This window comes from Salmo trutta, chromosome 34 (assembly GCF_901001165.1).
Source record: "Salmo trutta chromosome 34, fSalTru1.1, whole genome shotgun sequence".
NCBI classification, from domain to species: Eukaryota; Metazoa; Chordata; class Actinopteri; order Salmoniformes; family Salmonidae; genus Salmo; species Salmo trutta.
In genome coordinates, this window is record NC_042990.1 from 31149788 (window position 1) to 31167602 (window position 17815).

General features: G+C 41.5%; 1 protein-coding gene across 1 annotated transcript in view; it reads left to right on the forward strand.

Annotated features, from left to right (window-relative positions):
- The window catches only part of calcr (calcitonin receptor), an 81076-nt gene extending 63950 nt beyond the window's left edge, over positions 1-17126 (forward strand). Inside the window, exons 11-16 of the mRNA XM_029732623.1 lie at positions 4306-4459; positions 8428-8488; positions 8635-8701; positions 9065-9283; positions 10222-10263; positions 13874-17126. Of these exons, the coding sequence (XP_029588483.1) occupies positions 4306-4459; positions 8428-8488; positions 8635-8701; positions 9065-9283; positions 10222-10263; positions 13874-14092 (762 nt within the window). The 3' untranslated portion in view covers positions 14093-17126. The remainder of the gene's footprint in view (positions 1-4305; positions 4460-8427; positions 8489-8634; positions 8702-9064; positions 9284-10221; positions 10264-13873) is intronic.
- Positions 17127-17815: the final 689 nt, after the last annotated feature.

Here is a 17815-nt window from a genome sequence, read left to right on the forward strand (position 1 = left end):
TCCTGTTATCATGCTCTCGATTGGTACATCACTTTAGAGATGTCCTTCAGTTTATCCAGTCAAAGAAAATAACTACCGTCTGGGTTTGATTTCTAGTCTCTCTTCTTCTCCTCTCCCCGTACCATCATGTTCTCACTGGAAAAACAGACTTCAAGCCTAATCCATCTGGCATATTCACAGTGGAAGGTTTTTTGTTTCCTCAGATATACCAGCTGACCCTGGTGATCCAACAGACAGGGAGGAAGGAATGACAGCTTTGACAATAAATATTGTGGGAATGTAATTGGAAAACGTTTCATTTGATACCGAATGCTAGGGCTCTGGTTTATAGAGCAGGGATTGCTGGGATATCTCCTCCGTTTAGGTTCTGGTGCCATAGCAGGTGCCAGCTCTCTGTTCATATGATTTCTCATTTTATTTGTCCACTGAAGATGTTTCGTTGCTCTGATTAAACCTTGAGTCATATCTGAAGTCGCAGTGTCCATGGATTATCATTATTTAACCCGACCTTACAATATGAATAGCTATGTTCTAGCAGCATTGGCTCGGAACCATCTTTCCCAATCTGTTTTAAATGTGTTATAATCTGCTTGCTTTGAGAAGCGGGAGAACTAAATTGCAGTTTGTCTTTCACACCTCAAACAACATGTCTTGATTTCGAGGGGTGGAACAAAAAAAAATCCCATCACAGTTGGTTGCACATACTGCACATGTTGAAATTCTGGAGCGCCAAATTTAGACTGGATCGGTCTGTGTTCTGCATGTGTGATTTAGGGATGTGGTACTCTGTTGGGAGAATAGACTAGGCGCTCTCTGACCAAAAAGGAACAAGCGTTCTTTCTCTCTGGCGGATCACAGTAGAGACTCCTAGTCTGCCAGTAGCGAGAGGAGTGGGTCCCTAGTGCTCAGGTCAAACGAAGGACTGGGCCAAAGACATGAGACACACACTTTGTCAGACATTAGTACCTTAACCACACAGACTGTCCCGTTACATTAGCCTGGACGCCTCAGTTGGGCATTCAAGTTGAGGTTAAATGTGGTTATGAAGTGGTGAGAAAAATGAAGTGTTTAGATCACACCAACAGACCTTAGTGATGAGTGAACTGTATTTCAGTATACTTGTAATGGCACATCTGGACTCCATGTAAGGGCCAGGAGTCATGGAGGGAGGGAGGGAGGGAGGGAGGGAGGGAGGGAGAAGCCGAGGAATAGCAGGAGGTGGAAGAGGACGGAAGAGAAAGACGAGGAAGGAGGAGGGTAGAAGAGAAGGAAGAGGAGGAGGAGGGTAAAGAAGGAGGAGGGTAGATGAGGGTAGAGGAGGAGGAGGGTTGATGAGGGTAGAGGAGGAGGGTAGAAGAGAAGGAAGAGGAGGAGGAGGGTAAAGAAGGAGGAGGGTAAATGAGGGTAGAGGAGGAGGGTAAAGAAGGAGGAGGGTAGATGAGGGTAGAGGAGGAGGAGGGTAAAAGACATAGAGGAGGAGGAGACATACAGTGCATTGGGAAAGTATTCAGACCCCTTCACTTTTTCTACATTGTTACGTTACAGCCTTATTCTAAAATGTATTAAATTAAAATGTGTCCTCATCAATCTACACACAAAACCACATAATGGCAAAGTGAAAACAGGTTTAAAAAAGTATTTTATTTACTTAAGTATTCAGACCTTTTACTCAGTACTTTGCTGAAGCACCATTGACAGCGATTACAACCTTGAGGCTTCTTGGGTATGACACTACAAGCTTGGCACACCTGTATTTGGGGAGTTTCTTCTATTCTTCTCTGCAGATCCTCTCAAGCGCTGTCAGGTTGGATGGGGAGCGTCACTGCACAGCAATTTTCAGATCTCTCCAGAGATGTTTGATTGGGTTCAAGTCCGGGCTCTGGCTGGGACACTCAAGGACATTCAGAGACTTGTCCCGAAGCCACTCATGCCTTGTCTTGGCTATCTGCTAAGGGTCGTTGTCATGTTGGAAGGTGAACCTTCACCCCAGTCTGATGTCCTGAGTGCTCTGGAGCAAAGAATTTCTGCAACATTGAAGGCCCACAAGAAAACAGTAGGCCAGTGTATGGCTAAGAGTTTGTGAGCGATTGACAGGTTCTGAAGGCTGCGTATGCTGCATATTCTGCATATTCGGGCCTCAGGGACAAGAGTCTAGAAGACATACAGTACCAGTCAAAAGTTTGGACACACCTACTCATTCCAGGGTTTTTCTTTATTTTTATTATTTTCTACATTGTAGAATGATAGTGAAGACATCCAAACTATGAAATAACACATGGAATCCTGAAGTAACCAAAAAAGTGTTAAACAAATCAAAATACATTTTATATTTGATTTTTCAGAGTAGCCACCGTTTGCCTTGATGACAGCTTTGCACACTCTTGGCATTCTCTCAACCAGCTTCATGAGGTAGTCACCTGGAATGCATTCCAATTAACAAGTGTTAATATGTGGAATTTCTTTCCTTCTTAATGTGTTTGAGCCAATCAGTTGTGTTGTAACAAGGTAGGGGTGGTATACAGAAGATAGCCCTATTTGGTAAAAGACCAAGTACATATTATGGCAAGAACAGCTCAAATAAGCAAAGAGAAACAACAGTCCATTATTACTTTAAGAAATGAAGGTCAGTCAATCCGGAACATTTCAAGAACATTGAAAGTTTCTTCAAGTGCAGTCGCGAAAACCATGGGTTAAGCTATGATGAAACTGTCTCTCATGAGGACCGCCACAGGAAAGGAAGATCCAAAGTTACCTCTGCTGCAGAGTTGCCTGACTCAGAAATTGCAGCCCAAATAAATGTTTCAAAGAGTCCAAGTAACAGACACATCTCAACATCAACTGTTCAGAGGAGACTGTGTCAATCAGGCCTTTATAATAAGAATAAGAGACTTGCTTGGGCCAAGAAACACAAGCAATGGACATTAGACATTAGACTGGTGGAAATCTGTCCTTTGGTCTGATGAGTCCAAGTTTGAGATCTTTGGTTCCAACCGCCATGTCATTGTGAGATGCAGAGTAGGTGAACGGATGATCTCTGCATGTGTAGTTCCCACCATGAAGCATGGAGGAGGTGTGATGGTGTGGAGGTGCTTTGCTGGTGACACTGTCAGTGATTTATTTTGAATTGAAGGCACACTTAACCAGCATGGCTACCACAACATTCTGTAGCGATACGCCATCCCACCTGGTGGGACTATCATTTGTTTTTCAACAGGACAATGACCCAACACACCTCCAGGTTGTTTAAGGGCTATTTGACCAAGAAGGAGGGTGATGGAGTGCTGCATCAGATGACCTAGCCTCCACAATCACCCGACCTCAACCCAATTGAGATGGTTTGGGATGAGTTGGCCGCAGAGTGAAGGAAAAGCAGCCAACAAGTGCCCAGCATATGTGGGAACTCTTTCAAGACTGTTGGAAAAACATTCCAGGTGAACCTGGTTGAGAGAATGCCAAGAGTGTGCAAAGCTGTCATCAAGGCAAAGGGTGGCTAGTTTGAAGAATCTAAAATATATTTTGATTTGTTTAACACTTTTTTGGTTACTACATGATTCCATATGTGTTATTTCCAGGTTTTGATGTCTTCACTATTATTATACAATGTAGAAAATAGTACAAATCAAGAAAAACCCTTGAATGACTGGGTGTGTCCACACTTTTAACTGGTGCTGTACTTGTATGTCAATGTAAATGTAGCTGCTACCAATGCCAGAATTGTCTAATCAGATCAGCACACATGTTCCGAGACAGAGTGCTGAGATCCACAAATCTCAACACCTAGAGGAGTCAATGAATCTATATGGGACCGTCCCAAGTGGAACCATATTCCCTATAGACAGGTTGATTATTTAGCAACAAAACCGATGCGTGTGCAACTATAGGGCAAAACATTCTGGTTGGCCTAGATTGTTGACAACATGTAAACTATATATTTTTTTCAATGTTTATTGAAAACATAAATAAATGTGCACAATGAGCACTTGTTGTCTCAAATATATCGTTACAGTTGTTGGGTTAGCTAGCTAACGAATTTGAGCCATATTAGCATTGATCAGTCAAAACACCTCAAAACAAGACATCTTATCAAGAACAAAATTAAACGAGTCACTTACGATTCCCCACATGGCAGTTTCTTGTCATTGTTGGTAACTATCTGGTCATCCAGACTCACAACAACACACAGACATCTGCCCCATTGAAGCGTGTCAGAGCTGGTTGGGCGTTGGGCTTTCTGTTGTTGTTATTGTTATTTGATGTTGTTGTTGTCGTCTCTGTGTGAATCTCTGTGATTCTAATCCCCTGCAGGTTGGCTGTAAGGTGTTGCACTTCTTCCACATGTACATGCTGGGCTGTAACTACTTCTGGATGCTGTGTGAGGGGATCTATCTGCACACGCTCATTGTGGTGGCTGTGTTCGCCGAGGAGCAGCACCTACACTGGTACTACCTCCTAGGCTGGGGTGAGTCTTACTACCCGCCTTAACCACAGATCAGGGCTTAAAGAGATAGTGTGAGATTTGGGCAATTAAGGCATTTTTCTACTTATGCTAGCTGTTCCGGTAGACTTCCAATCATTGCGCTAACGCTAGATAGCATTGGCTCACAAAGCTACCTCTAACTCCCTACATACTGGACGCAGAGACATAAAAATGGTATCCGCAAGTTCATCTGACTCCCTTTAAAACAAAAAACAAACTCTAAATTGTATGCAATTCTGCATTAGTTATAGCCAGCAATTGAAGCAATGCAAAAGGTTAATTGCAGAGACTAATAGTCGAAGCGAGAGGGTCCACTCCCATCAAAATCATCCAGAGGCAGCGCTCTTAGTGGCCGGGGACTTTAGTGCAGAGAAACTTAAATCCATTTTACCTCATTTCTATCAGCAAATTACATGTGCAACCAGAGAGAGAAAAGAAAAACTCTATACCACCTTTACTCCACACACAGAGGCAGGTACAAAACTCTCTCTCGCCCTCCGTTTGGCAAATCTGACCATAATTCTACCCTCCTGATTCCTGCACACAAGCAACAACTAAAGCAGGAAGTACCAGTGACTCGCTCAATACGGAAGTGGTCAGATGCTAAGCTACAGGACTGTTTTGCTAGCACAGACTGGAATATGTTCCGGGATTTATCCGATGGCATTGAGGAGTACACCACATCAGTCACTGGCTTCATCAATAAGTGCATCGATGACGTTGTCCCCACAGTAACCATGCATACATACCCCAACCAGAAGCCATGGATTACAGGCAATATCCACCCTGAGCTAAAGGTAAGAGCTGCCGCTTTCAAGGAGCGGGACTCTAACCCAGACGCTAATAAGAAATCCCGCTATGCCCTCAGATGAACCATCAAACAGGCAAAGCATAAAATACAGGACTAAGATTGAATCCTACTACATCGGCTCAGACGCTCGTCGGATGTGGCAGGGCTTGCAAACTATTACGGACAACAAAGGGAAGCCCAGCCTCAAGCTGCCCAGTGACACAAGCCTACCAGACGAGCTAAACGACTTCTATGTGCACTTCAAGGCAAGCATCACTGAAGCATGCATGAGAGCTGTTCCGGACAACTGTGTGATCAATCTCGCCATAGCCGATGTGAGCAAGACCTTTAAACAGGTCAACATTCATAAGGCCGCAGGGCCAGACGGATTACCAGGACGTGTACTCCGAGCATGCGATGACCAACTGGCAAGTGTCTTCACTGACATCTTCAAACTGTCCCTGTCCGAGTCTGTAATACCAACATTTTTCAAGCAGACCACCATAGGCCCTGTGCCGAAGAACACCAAGGTAACCTACCTAAATGACTACGTCTGTAGCCACGAAATGCTTTGAAAGGCTGGTCATGGCTCACATCAACACTATCGTCATGGAAACCCTAGACCCACTCCAATTTGCATACCACCCCAACAGACCCACAGATGACGCAATCTCTATTGCACTCAACACTGCCCTTTCCCACCTGGACAAAAGGAACACCTACGTGAGAATGCTGTTCATTGACTACAGCTCAGCGTTCAATATAATAGTGTGCTCAAAGCCCATTTGTCACATTGGTATAAAGGGATCGGGAGACATGCGCAGGAATGCGTAATAGGGGTTTTTATTTACCCAAATTAGGAGACAAAGGAGATGATCGTGGACTACAGGAAAAGGAGTGCCGAACACGTCCCCATTCTCATCGACAGGGTTGCAGTGGAGCAGGTTGAGACCTTTATGTTCCTTGGTGTCCACATCACCAACAAGCTATCATGGTCAATTTTGTAACCATTCCCTCTTCAAATTAGGGCTAATTTGAAAAGCTGTTCAAAAGAGGACATTGTATTATTTCTTTGTACTCCCTGACGAAGGCCATGCAGCCGAAACGCGTCGGATTTCGTTTCTATTGAACATGCCATGCAAATAAAGGCATTTTAATGAATTATATGAAGAGTGCTTTGGTCCTCCTTTCTTTTTTCTTTCTGATGACCAGTTCAAAGAGCACCTTCTGTCTACCAAAATGTACTATTATGTACCTTAGTTGCGCTTCCCTTCCTCTTCTTTCTACTAAAATATATTTTATATTTGAGATTCTTCAAAAAGCCACTTGATGACAGCTTTGTACTCTCTTGGCATTCTCTCAAAAAGCTTCATGAGTTAGTTACCTGGACTTTTGACCGGTAGTGTACATACTTCCTCTCCTCCCCATCTGCCAAAACAGCATTCTCAGACAGTAATTAAATGATTCACTTGATGGCTAGTCATGATACTCAGTGATAATTATTCCATTTGTTAACGCTTTATTTTACGTTTGAACATGTTACATTATATGTATTCTGCAGTTGTTTAGCTATTCAATGGATAAACCAGATGTAGGTTTTTCACCTTTATGTCGTCCTCGCTGGAATTGAACTCATAACCTTGTGAACTTGCCCATCTGTTTTTGGGTCATGTATTTCACCATCTAATTCTAATGACGTCTGAGGTAACATGATACAGCAATAAGTCTTTATAGCAGCCTGTTGCATGTTATAGTGTGTTCAAAACCATAAACTCACCTAGCCTTGGAGGCCTCTGCGCTCTTATATCATGATTCATAGCCTATCTTCATATTTCATCACCCTGTACTCACTGTAGAAATAAAATAACATTGTAAACAGCTCCCACCATCGCTGAATCACACGTAGATCAGCTTGTGTGTCACACAACACAATGGGACACAATCTGTGTCGGGACACAGGATCAGAGACAACCCTGAGGTCACTGTTAACTGCGACACTCCCTGTGTGTCAACCCCACCAAACCCTGTATCAGATTGACAGCTTTAGTAGCTCTTCCTATTGGATAGCCGCTGTTAACATGCTGTCTGCTCTGTTCTCCCCTCTGTTTAAAGGAGGAGTGATGTGTTATAATATGAGCCCTGCCTATCCGATAAGTGATACGATAACTGTGAATGGTCGGCCATTATTAAAGATGCCGTGATATAACCTTGGGGCCGAAGCTACAGTGTCTTTCACACAGCCACCCCGAGGAATGGATGGAGGACATCCAGCTAGTCCATCTGTAGCCAATATGGCCGTAGGGCCTTGATAAATCACTTCTAAACGGACCCGCTGCTCGGATTTATCTGTTTAATCTGTTTATGGCCCAGCTAAGATGAAACCCCCAAAAAACACTGGTATGGTTGTGTTGTTAATGGAGAAGGATTTAACAAGACTGGATTATTAGAGGAAATTGCTCAGTGTGGGTTTGTTCTTGTTCAGCTTGTAGCGGACAACATGATGAGGATGATCTTAATTTGATCACTTTTATTGCCAACAAATTTCCTACACCACAGCTTCGTGATTTACATAAATCCACTGAAAACCCACACTAACACACGGTTATATTACTGTAACAGTATTGTACTTTTCATGTTTCCTACTGTTGGCCAGCTAATAGCCTAACCACCGATCAAGCAACATTATGGACTAAACGTTCAAATCCTGTTGCTCCAGGATTATTTTGCTGTGACAATATAGGTCAAATTAAGATCCTACACCTGTAGGATAGTATAAGCTTGTTTTGAATTAGGAAGGGCTTCCATTGGCTGTCTGCTCTGCCAGGTATCTTTACCTTAAAGGATATTTAAATGCTGCTTAACAGCCGTAAAGCGATAGTTGACTCAAAATACAAATAAACATGATTTCTCCACTTACCTTAGCTGTGTTCATGTTCATTTGTATTTTCAGTGAACTTCCCCTTTAACCTCTTCTATAGAAAATACAGAAGATATACAAGAAGTTACTCTTATAACTGAGGAATTACATACTAATTACTGTAATAACCACATTATAGCTGTTTACGTCATAATACACACAACATCATTCATTGATTGATTCATGAATTGATGAATTGACATTTTGCAGATGTCCTTACAGAGTCTGTCTTCTGGTTTCCAGGGTTTCCCTTAGTGCCTGCATCTATCCATGCCGTAGCGAGGAAGAAGTATTTTGATGACAAGTGAGTGATGGTCCTCTGCACTAGTATTGTAAATAAACAGAGCAGCTGTGTGGTAAGCTGCAGTAAACAGATGTAGAAGGAGAAGAAGAAGAATTCATTGTCCGTTTGTAGACTTGTGTGACGGAGAATGTTTCTCCTTCCTGTAGCTGCTGGATGAGTGTTGAGACCCACCTGCTCTACGTGGTCCACGGGCCCATCATGGCAGCGCTGCTCGTAAGCTACATCCTACACTCTAGAACCTTAGAAAGTTATTTAGATGTCCCCATAGCAGAATCCTTGAAGAACTATTATAGGTGGCAGGTAGAACCCATTTGGTTCCAGGTAGAACATAATGGTACATGGATGATCTTCTAGATCAAAACTTAATACGTAGGTAGCCATCATTGGACCAAAAATCATGTATTGTTATACTGTTGAATGTGCAACACATCAACCAAAGCAAATGGTGTCCTATGCTGGTGTTTAGACTTCCATTGTTTAGACAAAATTATTATAATCAGATTAGGTTGCAGCCCTTTCAGACACAGCAACCATTTTCAGCCGTTTATAAAATCCCTTCTTTCTCCTCTTTCCTAGGTGAATCTGTTCTTCTTGCTGAACATCGTGCGGGTGCTGGTTACCAAGCTGAGGGACACCCACCGGGCAGAGTCTAACATGTACATGAAGGCAGTGAGAGCTACCCTGATCCTGGTCCCTCTCCTGGGCATCCAGTTTGTCATCTTCCCCTGGAGGCCAGAGAACCGTCTGGCGGGGGAGGTCTACGACTACATCATGCATATATTAATGCATTACCAGGTAATGAAACTGATCGCTATGACTATATCATGCATATATTAATGCATTACCAGGTAATCACTATGACTACATCATGCTTATATTAATGCATTACCAGGTAATGAAACTGACGGCTACGACTACATCATGCATATATTAATGTATTACCAGGTAATCGCTATGATTACATCATGCGTATATTAATGCATTACCAGGTAAGGAAACTGATCGCTACGACTACATCATGCTTATATTAATGCATTACCAGGTAATATCTATATTAATGTATTACCAGATAATGACTACATCATGCTTATATTAATGCATTACATGTCATCTTTATTACTACATCATGCTTATATTAATGCATTACCAGATAATATTTATGACTACATCATGCTTAGATTAATGCATTACCAGGTAATATCTATATTAATGTATTACCAGATAATGACTACATCATGCATATATTAATGCATTACTAGCTCATATCTATATTAATGTATTATCAGAAAATGACTTTATTAATGCATTACCAGGTAATGACTACATCATGCATATATTAATGCATTACCAGGCAATGACTTTATTAATGCATAACCAGGTAATGACTTTATTAATGCATTACCAGGTAATGACTACATCATGCGTATATTAATGCATTACCATGTATGTAAGGCAATTGATTGTATGCTAGCAGAACAGTCCTGAACAGCTCTGATCTGACATAAGGTACACTCTTAGAAAAAAGGGTTCCAAAAGGGTTCTTCGGCTGTCCCCATAAAATAATCATTTTTGGTTCCAGGTCGAATCATTTTTGGTTCCAGGTAGAACTCTCTTTATAGGATTCTACATGGAACCAAAAAAAAATATTTTATGGGGACAGCCAAAGAACCATTTTAGGCTCTAGATAGCAACTTTTTTTCTAAGAGTGTGTGATTGTCTTGTTTTCCCTCCAGGGATTACTAGTGGCAACGATATTCTGCTTTTTCAATGGCGAGGTAAGCACTACTGTACTAACACAACACACAACACACAGGATATCTTTCTTCACTCTGTGGAAACCAGCAACTTCCCATTCAGTTGTACTCTTATATAATTTGTTTGTTGAGGTACAGTATACAGTAACAGTTTAAGCTTGAACCTCTGAAGAGCCCTTAGGTACATTTTTTTGTTGTTGGTATAGTACCGTTTTAATTGAACCTCTGAAGAACCCTTTGGTAAAGTACCATTTTAATAGAACCTCTAAAGAACCCTTAGGTAAAGTACCATTTTAATAGAACCTCTAAAGAACCCTTACGTAAAGTACAGCTTTAATTGAACCTCTGAAGTACAGCTTTAATTGAACCTCTGGCAAAGTACAGTTTTAATTGGCCATGTTGAGTCAGACCCCAATGAAACAGCTCATCACTGCCTGGTGGCATTTCTGTCCCATCATGCACACCATTTCCAAGTCAACAGACAGCCATCTTGTGTACCTGATAACACATTGATTTTTTATTCGATTTTTTTTTTATTTGACTAGTCAAGTCAGTTAAGAACAAATTCTTATTTACAATGACGACCTGCCAGGGAACAGTGGGTTAACTGCCTTGTTCAGAACGACAGATTTTTACATTGTCAGCTCAGGGATTTGATCCAGCAACCTTTCGGTTACTGGCCCAACACTCTAACCACTAGGCTACCTGCCGCCCCAAACAATTGTGGAGATGCCGGGGATTGAACCCGGGGGCTCATACATTGACGAGTGGCCCATGGCGATAGAGTTGTCACCAATTAGTGTTTAGCGCTGAATCTATGGAGTCAGCTGACTCCTGTACAGTAGCAGAGGCAACAGCACTAGGACCATCTCAGATGAAGTGGAAGGAAGACAAGCCTTAGAAATGCCTCAGACACTTGAACCTCTCTGGGGCGAATCATCCACCCTGTCTGTCTGTCGCTCACTCACCTCAGCCTGCAGTTGTTTGCTGTCTGACAGGGGATGTCCATAATCTAGAGTCACCGACACAAACTTGAACTTTTGAATTTTTAAGGACATTGCTGGTTTTTTTTTTTTTTTAAGAGACCATTCAGACTTGTTTTTAGGTCATATTGTAGATGCTGTGATCCAGAACGGCCAGAGGTTTTAGCATAGGCCCACCCACCCAGTCAGTTAATAAAATACATTGAGAGAATACATCTGATAGGTCAGGAGTTGCATCAGGTACTGCTTGGCCAGTCTGAGGCCAGACCAGGAGAAAGAGCGACTGAGCATTTTCTTCACTTGAGAATGTAGAAAGAAAAACAATGCACACACCCAGAAAAACAGAGACCTTATTTGAATACACAGCATGAGGTCGAATCTGGCACTGACAAAAACAGCGAATGAACACAGCGTTCGTTCATCATCAGGCGCAGTGTTTAGTAATATTTTATACGTAGGAAATGATTTCTGGGCCGGGAAAACAGGTCAGTTATTAGCTCATGCGTGAGCAACCAGGCCCCATCAGCATCTCCATCGGCCCTCGTAAACCAAGTTTGACGTGTCCGAAGAACCGATTCAGTGTCGGGGGGGATAAAAGATGCATTGACACAGTAAGGGAATGTTTGTTTGCTTTGCAGTATAATGGCTTTTACTGTCTCCTAATTTGGGACATTCATTTTTGGAGATGAGTTCATTGCACAATTTGATTCTGGGGCCAAACTGCCTAGATCTAGCTTGTGTCCCAATTGACACCCTATTCCATACATTCTCTATGGGCACCTTTTTCCCTAAGGGCTGTGGTCAAAAGTAGTGCAATATAAAGGGAATAGGGGTGTCATTTGGGACTCAGCACTAGCTACACAGTCTGTTGAATAACTCTTTGTCAAGTTACACCAATGAGGAAAAAAGTAGTACTTATTGTTATGTTTTCTAGGTTGCGTCTGAAATTGCACCCTATTCCCTATATAGTGCACTACATTGGACCAGAGTACAAGTAGTTTATAAAAAGAAAAGTGAAATCCTGTGCACAGCAGTGTGTCTCTAGGTCCTGGTGCTGGTTTTGGCAGGAACAACTAGTATTCAAAAGCATGAGAAAAAACGGCAGACTGAAAAGAAGACAGGCGAATGTCATTTTTACTTGTTTTTCAATGCTAGTTGTTGATATGCTCTGCATCATTAGATCATGGGAGAGTGCAGTGTGTCCTGTCCTCATTTTCACTCAGTAATTAGTGTGGCATTGTTCAGGAATTAGATGTTCCCTGTGCTGGCTCAGGCTGTTCTTCTGAGAGAACTATGTCAAACTGTAACGACTGTCGTAGAGAGGGCACCAAAGCGCAGCTTATTGAGTGCTCATGATGAAATGTATTTAAACTCAGAACACTAAAGAAAATAACAAAAGAGAAAATGATCAGCTCACAGTTCTGTCAGGTACATAAACTAAACAGAAGACAACTACCCACAAACACAGGTGGAAAAAAACCCTACTTAAGTATGATCTCCAATTAAAGACAACGAGGACCAGCTGCCTCTAATTGGAGATCATCCTAAAAAACAACAACATAGAAATAGAAAACTAGAACTAAACATAGATATAGAAAACATAGAAAAACACAAAACACCCCCTGTCACGCCCTGACCTACTCTACCATAGAAAATAACATCTTACTATGGTCAGGACGTGACACAAACACTGCTTTGCTTTCCATTTTTAGACTGCATGCTCATTCATGCAGAATAAAGTTATCACACAAGATAATTCTCCGGTTTTCATTTTTTTCTTAATCAGATTCGTGCTGTGCTGAATAATTTCATACGCTCATAATGTATAATTTACTAACTTGGTGATTTTCAAAAGAGGAACAGCAGATAAGTGAGCGTAAATTCATCAATCTACTCTACCTGCACTAAACTCAGTAAGGAAGAAGGTATTATCCTTCAATTGATCACAGGAAATGGGAGCCTAAATTGTGATTCAATTCTGTTTCTTGACAAATTCATGTTTAAAAACTGTCATTAACATTTATCATACGAATCCACATTTCTTGAGCTCAGTCACATTACATTGATTCAATGATCATGCATATTGATGAAAATGTGTGGTTGTGCACTAAAATGCTGTGAGGTGACATTGAGGTTCTAAAATGCTGTGAGGTGACAGTGAGGTACAAAATTGCTGTGAGGAGACAGTGAGGTACTAAATTGCTGTGAGGAGACAGTGAGGTACTAAATTGCTGTGAGGAGACAGTGAGGTACTAAAATGCTGTGAGGTGACAGTGAGGTACAAACAGACCATGTGTCTTTTTGCTGTTGACCTGTCCATGCCTAATGAGTCTCTCTGTGTGTCTGTAAAACCCTGATGAAGGCAACAGCTGAAACACAGCGATTTTAATAATGAAGAAGTTTTTATGTACTTCCATTCTCCTCCAAGAGTGGCTTAATATGGTTGTACCCTCTCTCTCTCCCTTTCTCTCTCTCTCTCTCTCTCTCTCTCCTTCTCTCTCTCTTTCTCTCTCTCTCTCCCTTTCTCTCTCCCCCCTCCCTCTCTCTCTCTTTCTGTCTCTCGCTCCGTGTGTGTGTGTTTATCCGTTTGTGTGTGTACTCACCGATTAGAGAATACAGTTTATAATATGAATATTCCTTTTTCTCAGGTGCAGGCGGCTCTGAAGAGACAGTGGATTCAGTATAAGGCCCAGTGGGGTCAGAGACGTAGGGACCACTGCTCCATGCGCTCTACCTCCTACACCGCCACATCCATCACTGAGGTGCCTGCCTTCATGTACCACCACGACTGCAACAGCGAACACTTAAACGGCAGACACACCTCTGAGGACTCTGAGCTGGTGGCTCTTAAGACAGGGGAGACGTAGGCCTGACAAGCGGGAGGCAGTCTGAGTGTGGGAGGAGAGAAGAGTTAGTAGAGAAATCAAGATGGAGACGTTTCTCTGCTATCTAACATGAAAAAGTTTCCCAGCGGTCCCCGCCACGGTTATACATCTCAGAGACAGAACGAGGGGGTAAGCCCCAGACTGTGAAGGAGAAGACAGTGTGTGGCTGGACAGTGATACAGTGATACAGTATCTCTCCCATGACTTGGCCAACGATGGCTGATGCTTCTTTACATGACATTGCTGCTGCTGTGGCTGATTTTAAAAACATTATAAGATATACATGAAATGGGAGCCGAGTTTGAAATGTGGCACGTCCTAAAGCTGCTATTTGTGGCTGCTATTTGTGGAGCTCTTCCTACACATCATGGGGACGTTGAGGATGATGGTGATGATGATGATGTTGATGATGATTATGAAACTGTATTGTTGCTTCGTCTATACCAAAGGGTGTGTGGGTTTGGCTGCCATAGGCATGCTCTGCGAGAAACTGAATCCAACACTGAAGCGACCGACAGTGTCCATGACACGTGAGATCAAAGGCTGACAAAGGCTCCCTGTACCTAAGCTCTGGAATCCTGTACATATTTGTTTCACCAGTTTCACTTTAAAAGTGTCAAAGGGTGTTTTAGAAGATTCTATTTTTCGGACTAAATGTTTTTGTTCTTGTCAACGACTTGTTCTTTAAATACCTGCTATCTGTCCTGTGAAGCCAGTTTGCTCCGCCAGACTGCTTTGCTGTTAGCACAGCTGCTGACTGTTCTTGTGGTGTTTGTCACAAGGCCTGGATTTAAAGAATGCAGAAGATACAGAACGCCTTGATATGGGCTCAAAAGAGAGAGAGTAAAAAGGATTGATTAACTTAAAATAAAAGTAAGGTATTGAATGACATAGGTAACGCATTTAGAAGCCATTTTGAGTACCACATGGCTCTAGAGGGGAGACTATTTCAGTGAAATAGCCTGTCTATTGTTTGCCGTGTCCATTTGCCAAAAGGTCTAAAGTGAAGCTTGTATGGTTACCGAAGGATCATTATGTTATGTTTTGTGCTTAAATTAAGAACATTTAAATATGTTCAAATGTATTTTCTTTGTCAAATCGTTTATGAATAGAAATAACAGGGAATGAGGAGAGAAAATGAGTAAATAATTAAGGCTACCTGCACAGTGTTGCTATCTCAACAATTATAATTTTCAATACAATTATCTAAATTGAAAACATGATTACCTCGAAGAAGCATTTTCCTTCCATTGTACAGAATCTGTTAAATCGTTCTAACTGAGGGCTATTCAAACAACTCTCTTGTGGTGAATACTACAGAATGTGTATTTTCATTCACCTACAGATGTAGGATTTTAATTTGAGCCAGTTTGCTACAGCAGGAAAATAATCCTGCAGCAACAGGAAATGTACATTTTTACATGGCTTATAATGAATTTTAAAAAAATTGGTCGGGGTTGATACATTTTTTGTAAGGATAAATCAAGTCTGACATTTCTAAATGGAAATTACAAACTTCAGAAGCCTCGTGACAAATATAATTTGATTATATAATATTTGATTTTAAACCCCAGGAAAGTTAAAATCAAATTAAGATCCTACATCTGTAATATATCATGCCCTTAAATTATCATGCTCTTGGATCCTGAATTAAAGTCATTGAGGCATTTCAGAAAGTGTAATGTGGAATCCTTTGCTCTTAGCTAATCTGGTAGCGCAGGCAAATTTTTAGGAGTGTGATTTTGGTTTTGTGTGACAAAGGCTGTCTTACGGAGTCAGGAATAGAAACACAATCTCTTGTTTACCGTCACTGCATGCAGGTGGTCTCCTCAACAAGCACCTTCTGTTTCATAGAAATTTTAATTTTAACCTTCAAATGTGTTCCTTTGTAAATTGCACAACCAAAATTGATTTCTAGAATGGACACTGAAAACCATTGAAATTGAATGAAATGGCTCAGCACACTGCTTTGTATTGAGTTAAAGGAGATGTGTGTGTGTGTGTGCGTGCGTGCGTGCGAGCGTGCGTGCGTGTGTGTGTGTTTATCAGTGTGTAAAATGCAGATAGTGATCCATGAGCCTTGGGGCCTTCTGATGTCCAGATTAATCCCATCTTCACATGTTTTTTAAAGATAGACATCTGCTAGGATTTAACTCCAGGGGCTCTCAGAAAGGAAGAACGGCTCTGGAGCAGCCCTGATCTGGAAATAGTGTAGCAGTATGTTACTGTAGACAGGTACAGGTACTTCAGTACCGATGACAACCAGGGGCCTCATTTATAAAAAGATTTGTACACACAGATTTAATCCTAAATTGTGCATACAATGCCATTTATAAATGAGGCCCCAGGTGCCCAGACCCATTGCAGACTAGTCTGGACCTGAATGTCGAAGACACATTTTCTTTTGGGGACAATACAGTTAATTGTGCCAATCTAATTTATTTTACATCTTCAAATTCTATTAGGCCAAGATAAAGTAAATCTTTACACTTACGCCAATGTTAATACTGCTTCCAGTGTCTTTGCTGATGTCGGGCCAGCATGGAAGATTTGACACGGTGACAATCAGTTTGAAAAGTTAGAAGAAGGCCATTTGATGAGATCTCTAAGAGCTAATTCTGTCTGTTTGATACCAGAGAAGGCTTTAACCACTGTGAAGTGGATTTAAAAAAGGTTTTGATCCATCCATCTTTTGAGGTTTATTTGTTGTGGATATGAATACCATGTTAAGGTTTTTATTTTAATTTGGAGGAAGATTAATATTTCTGTATATTTAGTATCTTCATGGTCATGTTGTCCTGTGCCCATGTCAACATGACAGCAGAGTTTGTGTGTGTAATAGATGTGAAATGTTTCAAGCGCTGTTTTTGGTTCTTTTGTTTCGCTTGTGTTTGGCTCTCGACATCTAAGTGCTTTGTGTGGCGTTATTTCAAAGAAAACAAAAACAGTGTTTTGTAAAATGCACAAAGTGACCAGCTGTTTGTTTGAAAGCTATTTGAATCAGAAATATATTCCTAAAAGATTCCCTGTTGTGTTTGTTCTTTCTTTCCTACAATACTATGCAACCTGTAGGACTTAGGAACAAACCTTTGTGTGGGTGCGTATGTGTGTGTGCGTGTGTGTGTGTGTGTGTTTTAAAGGGAGCAGAAGAAACTGGATTTAAAAGTTTTAAAATACCTCATCACAATCCCCACTGTATTATTTTGTACCCAAATTACCCCCCTAAATGGTTTAGGCATACTTTAAAATCTAGTCGTCTGTCCGGAAAAAATACACATTTCAAGTTTCAGAGGATTTGCATTGTGAGTATGTGATGGAAACGATGTATCGTGAGATTGACTTCATTTATATTCCTGCTCTCTCATTCATCAACCGTCATACAGTAATGCTTCTGACACCCATACAACACAAAGGCTGTATATTCCATATATAGTGCATTACTTTTGACCACAAGTAGTGCACTATGAAGGGACTAGGATGCCATTGGAGATACAGTTAAAGTTTGGGCACATCAGATCCCAGTTGTCCTCTGAAAAGGACAGTTCTTCCCATCAGTAGAATCTGGTTGTTATCATCCTAATAGGCCAAGCTTTTGCTTTTCTAAGAGCCCCCGCAACGATGCAGCATCTAGACCACGAAGGACAATTTCAAGGTCTGTTGGTTCTTTATAGCACCGCTATACCATAGTAAGTCAGTAACAATGAT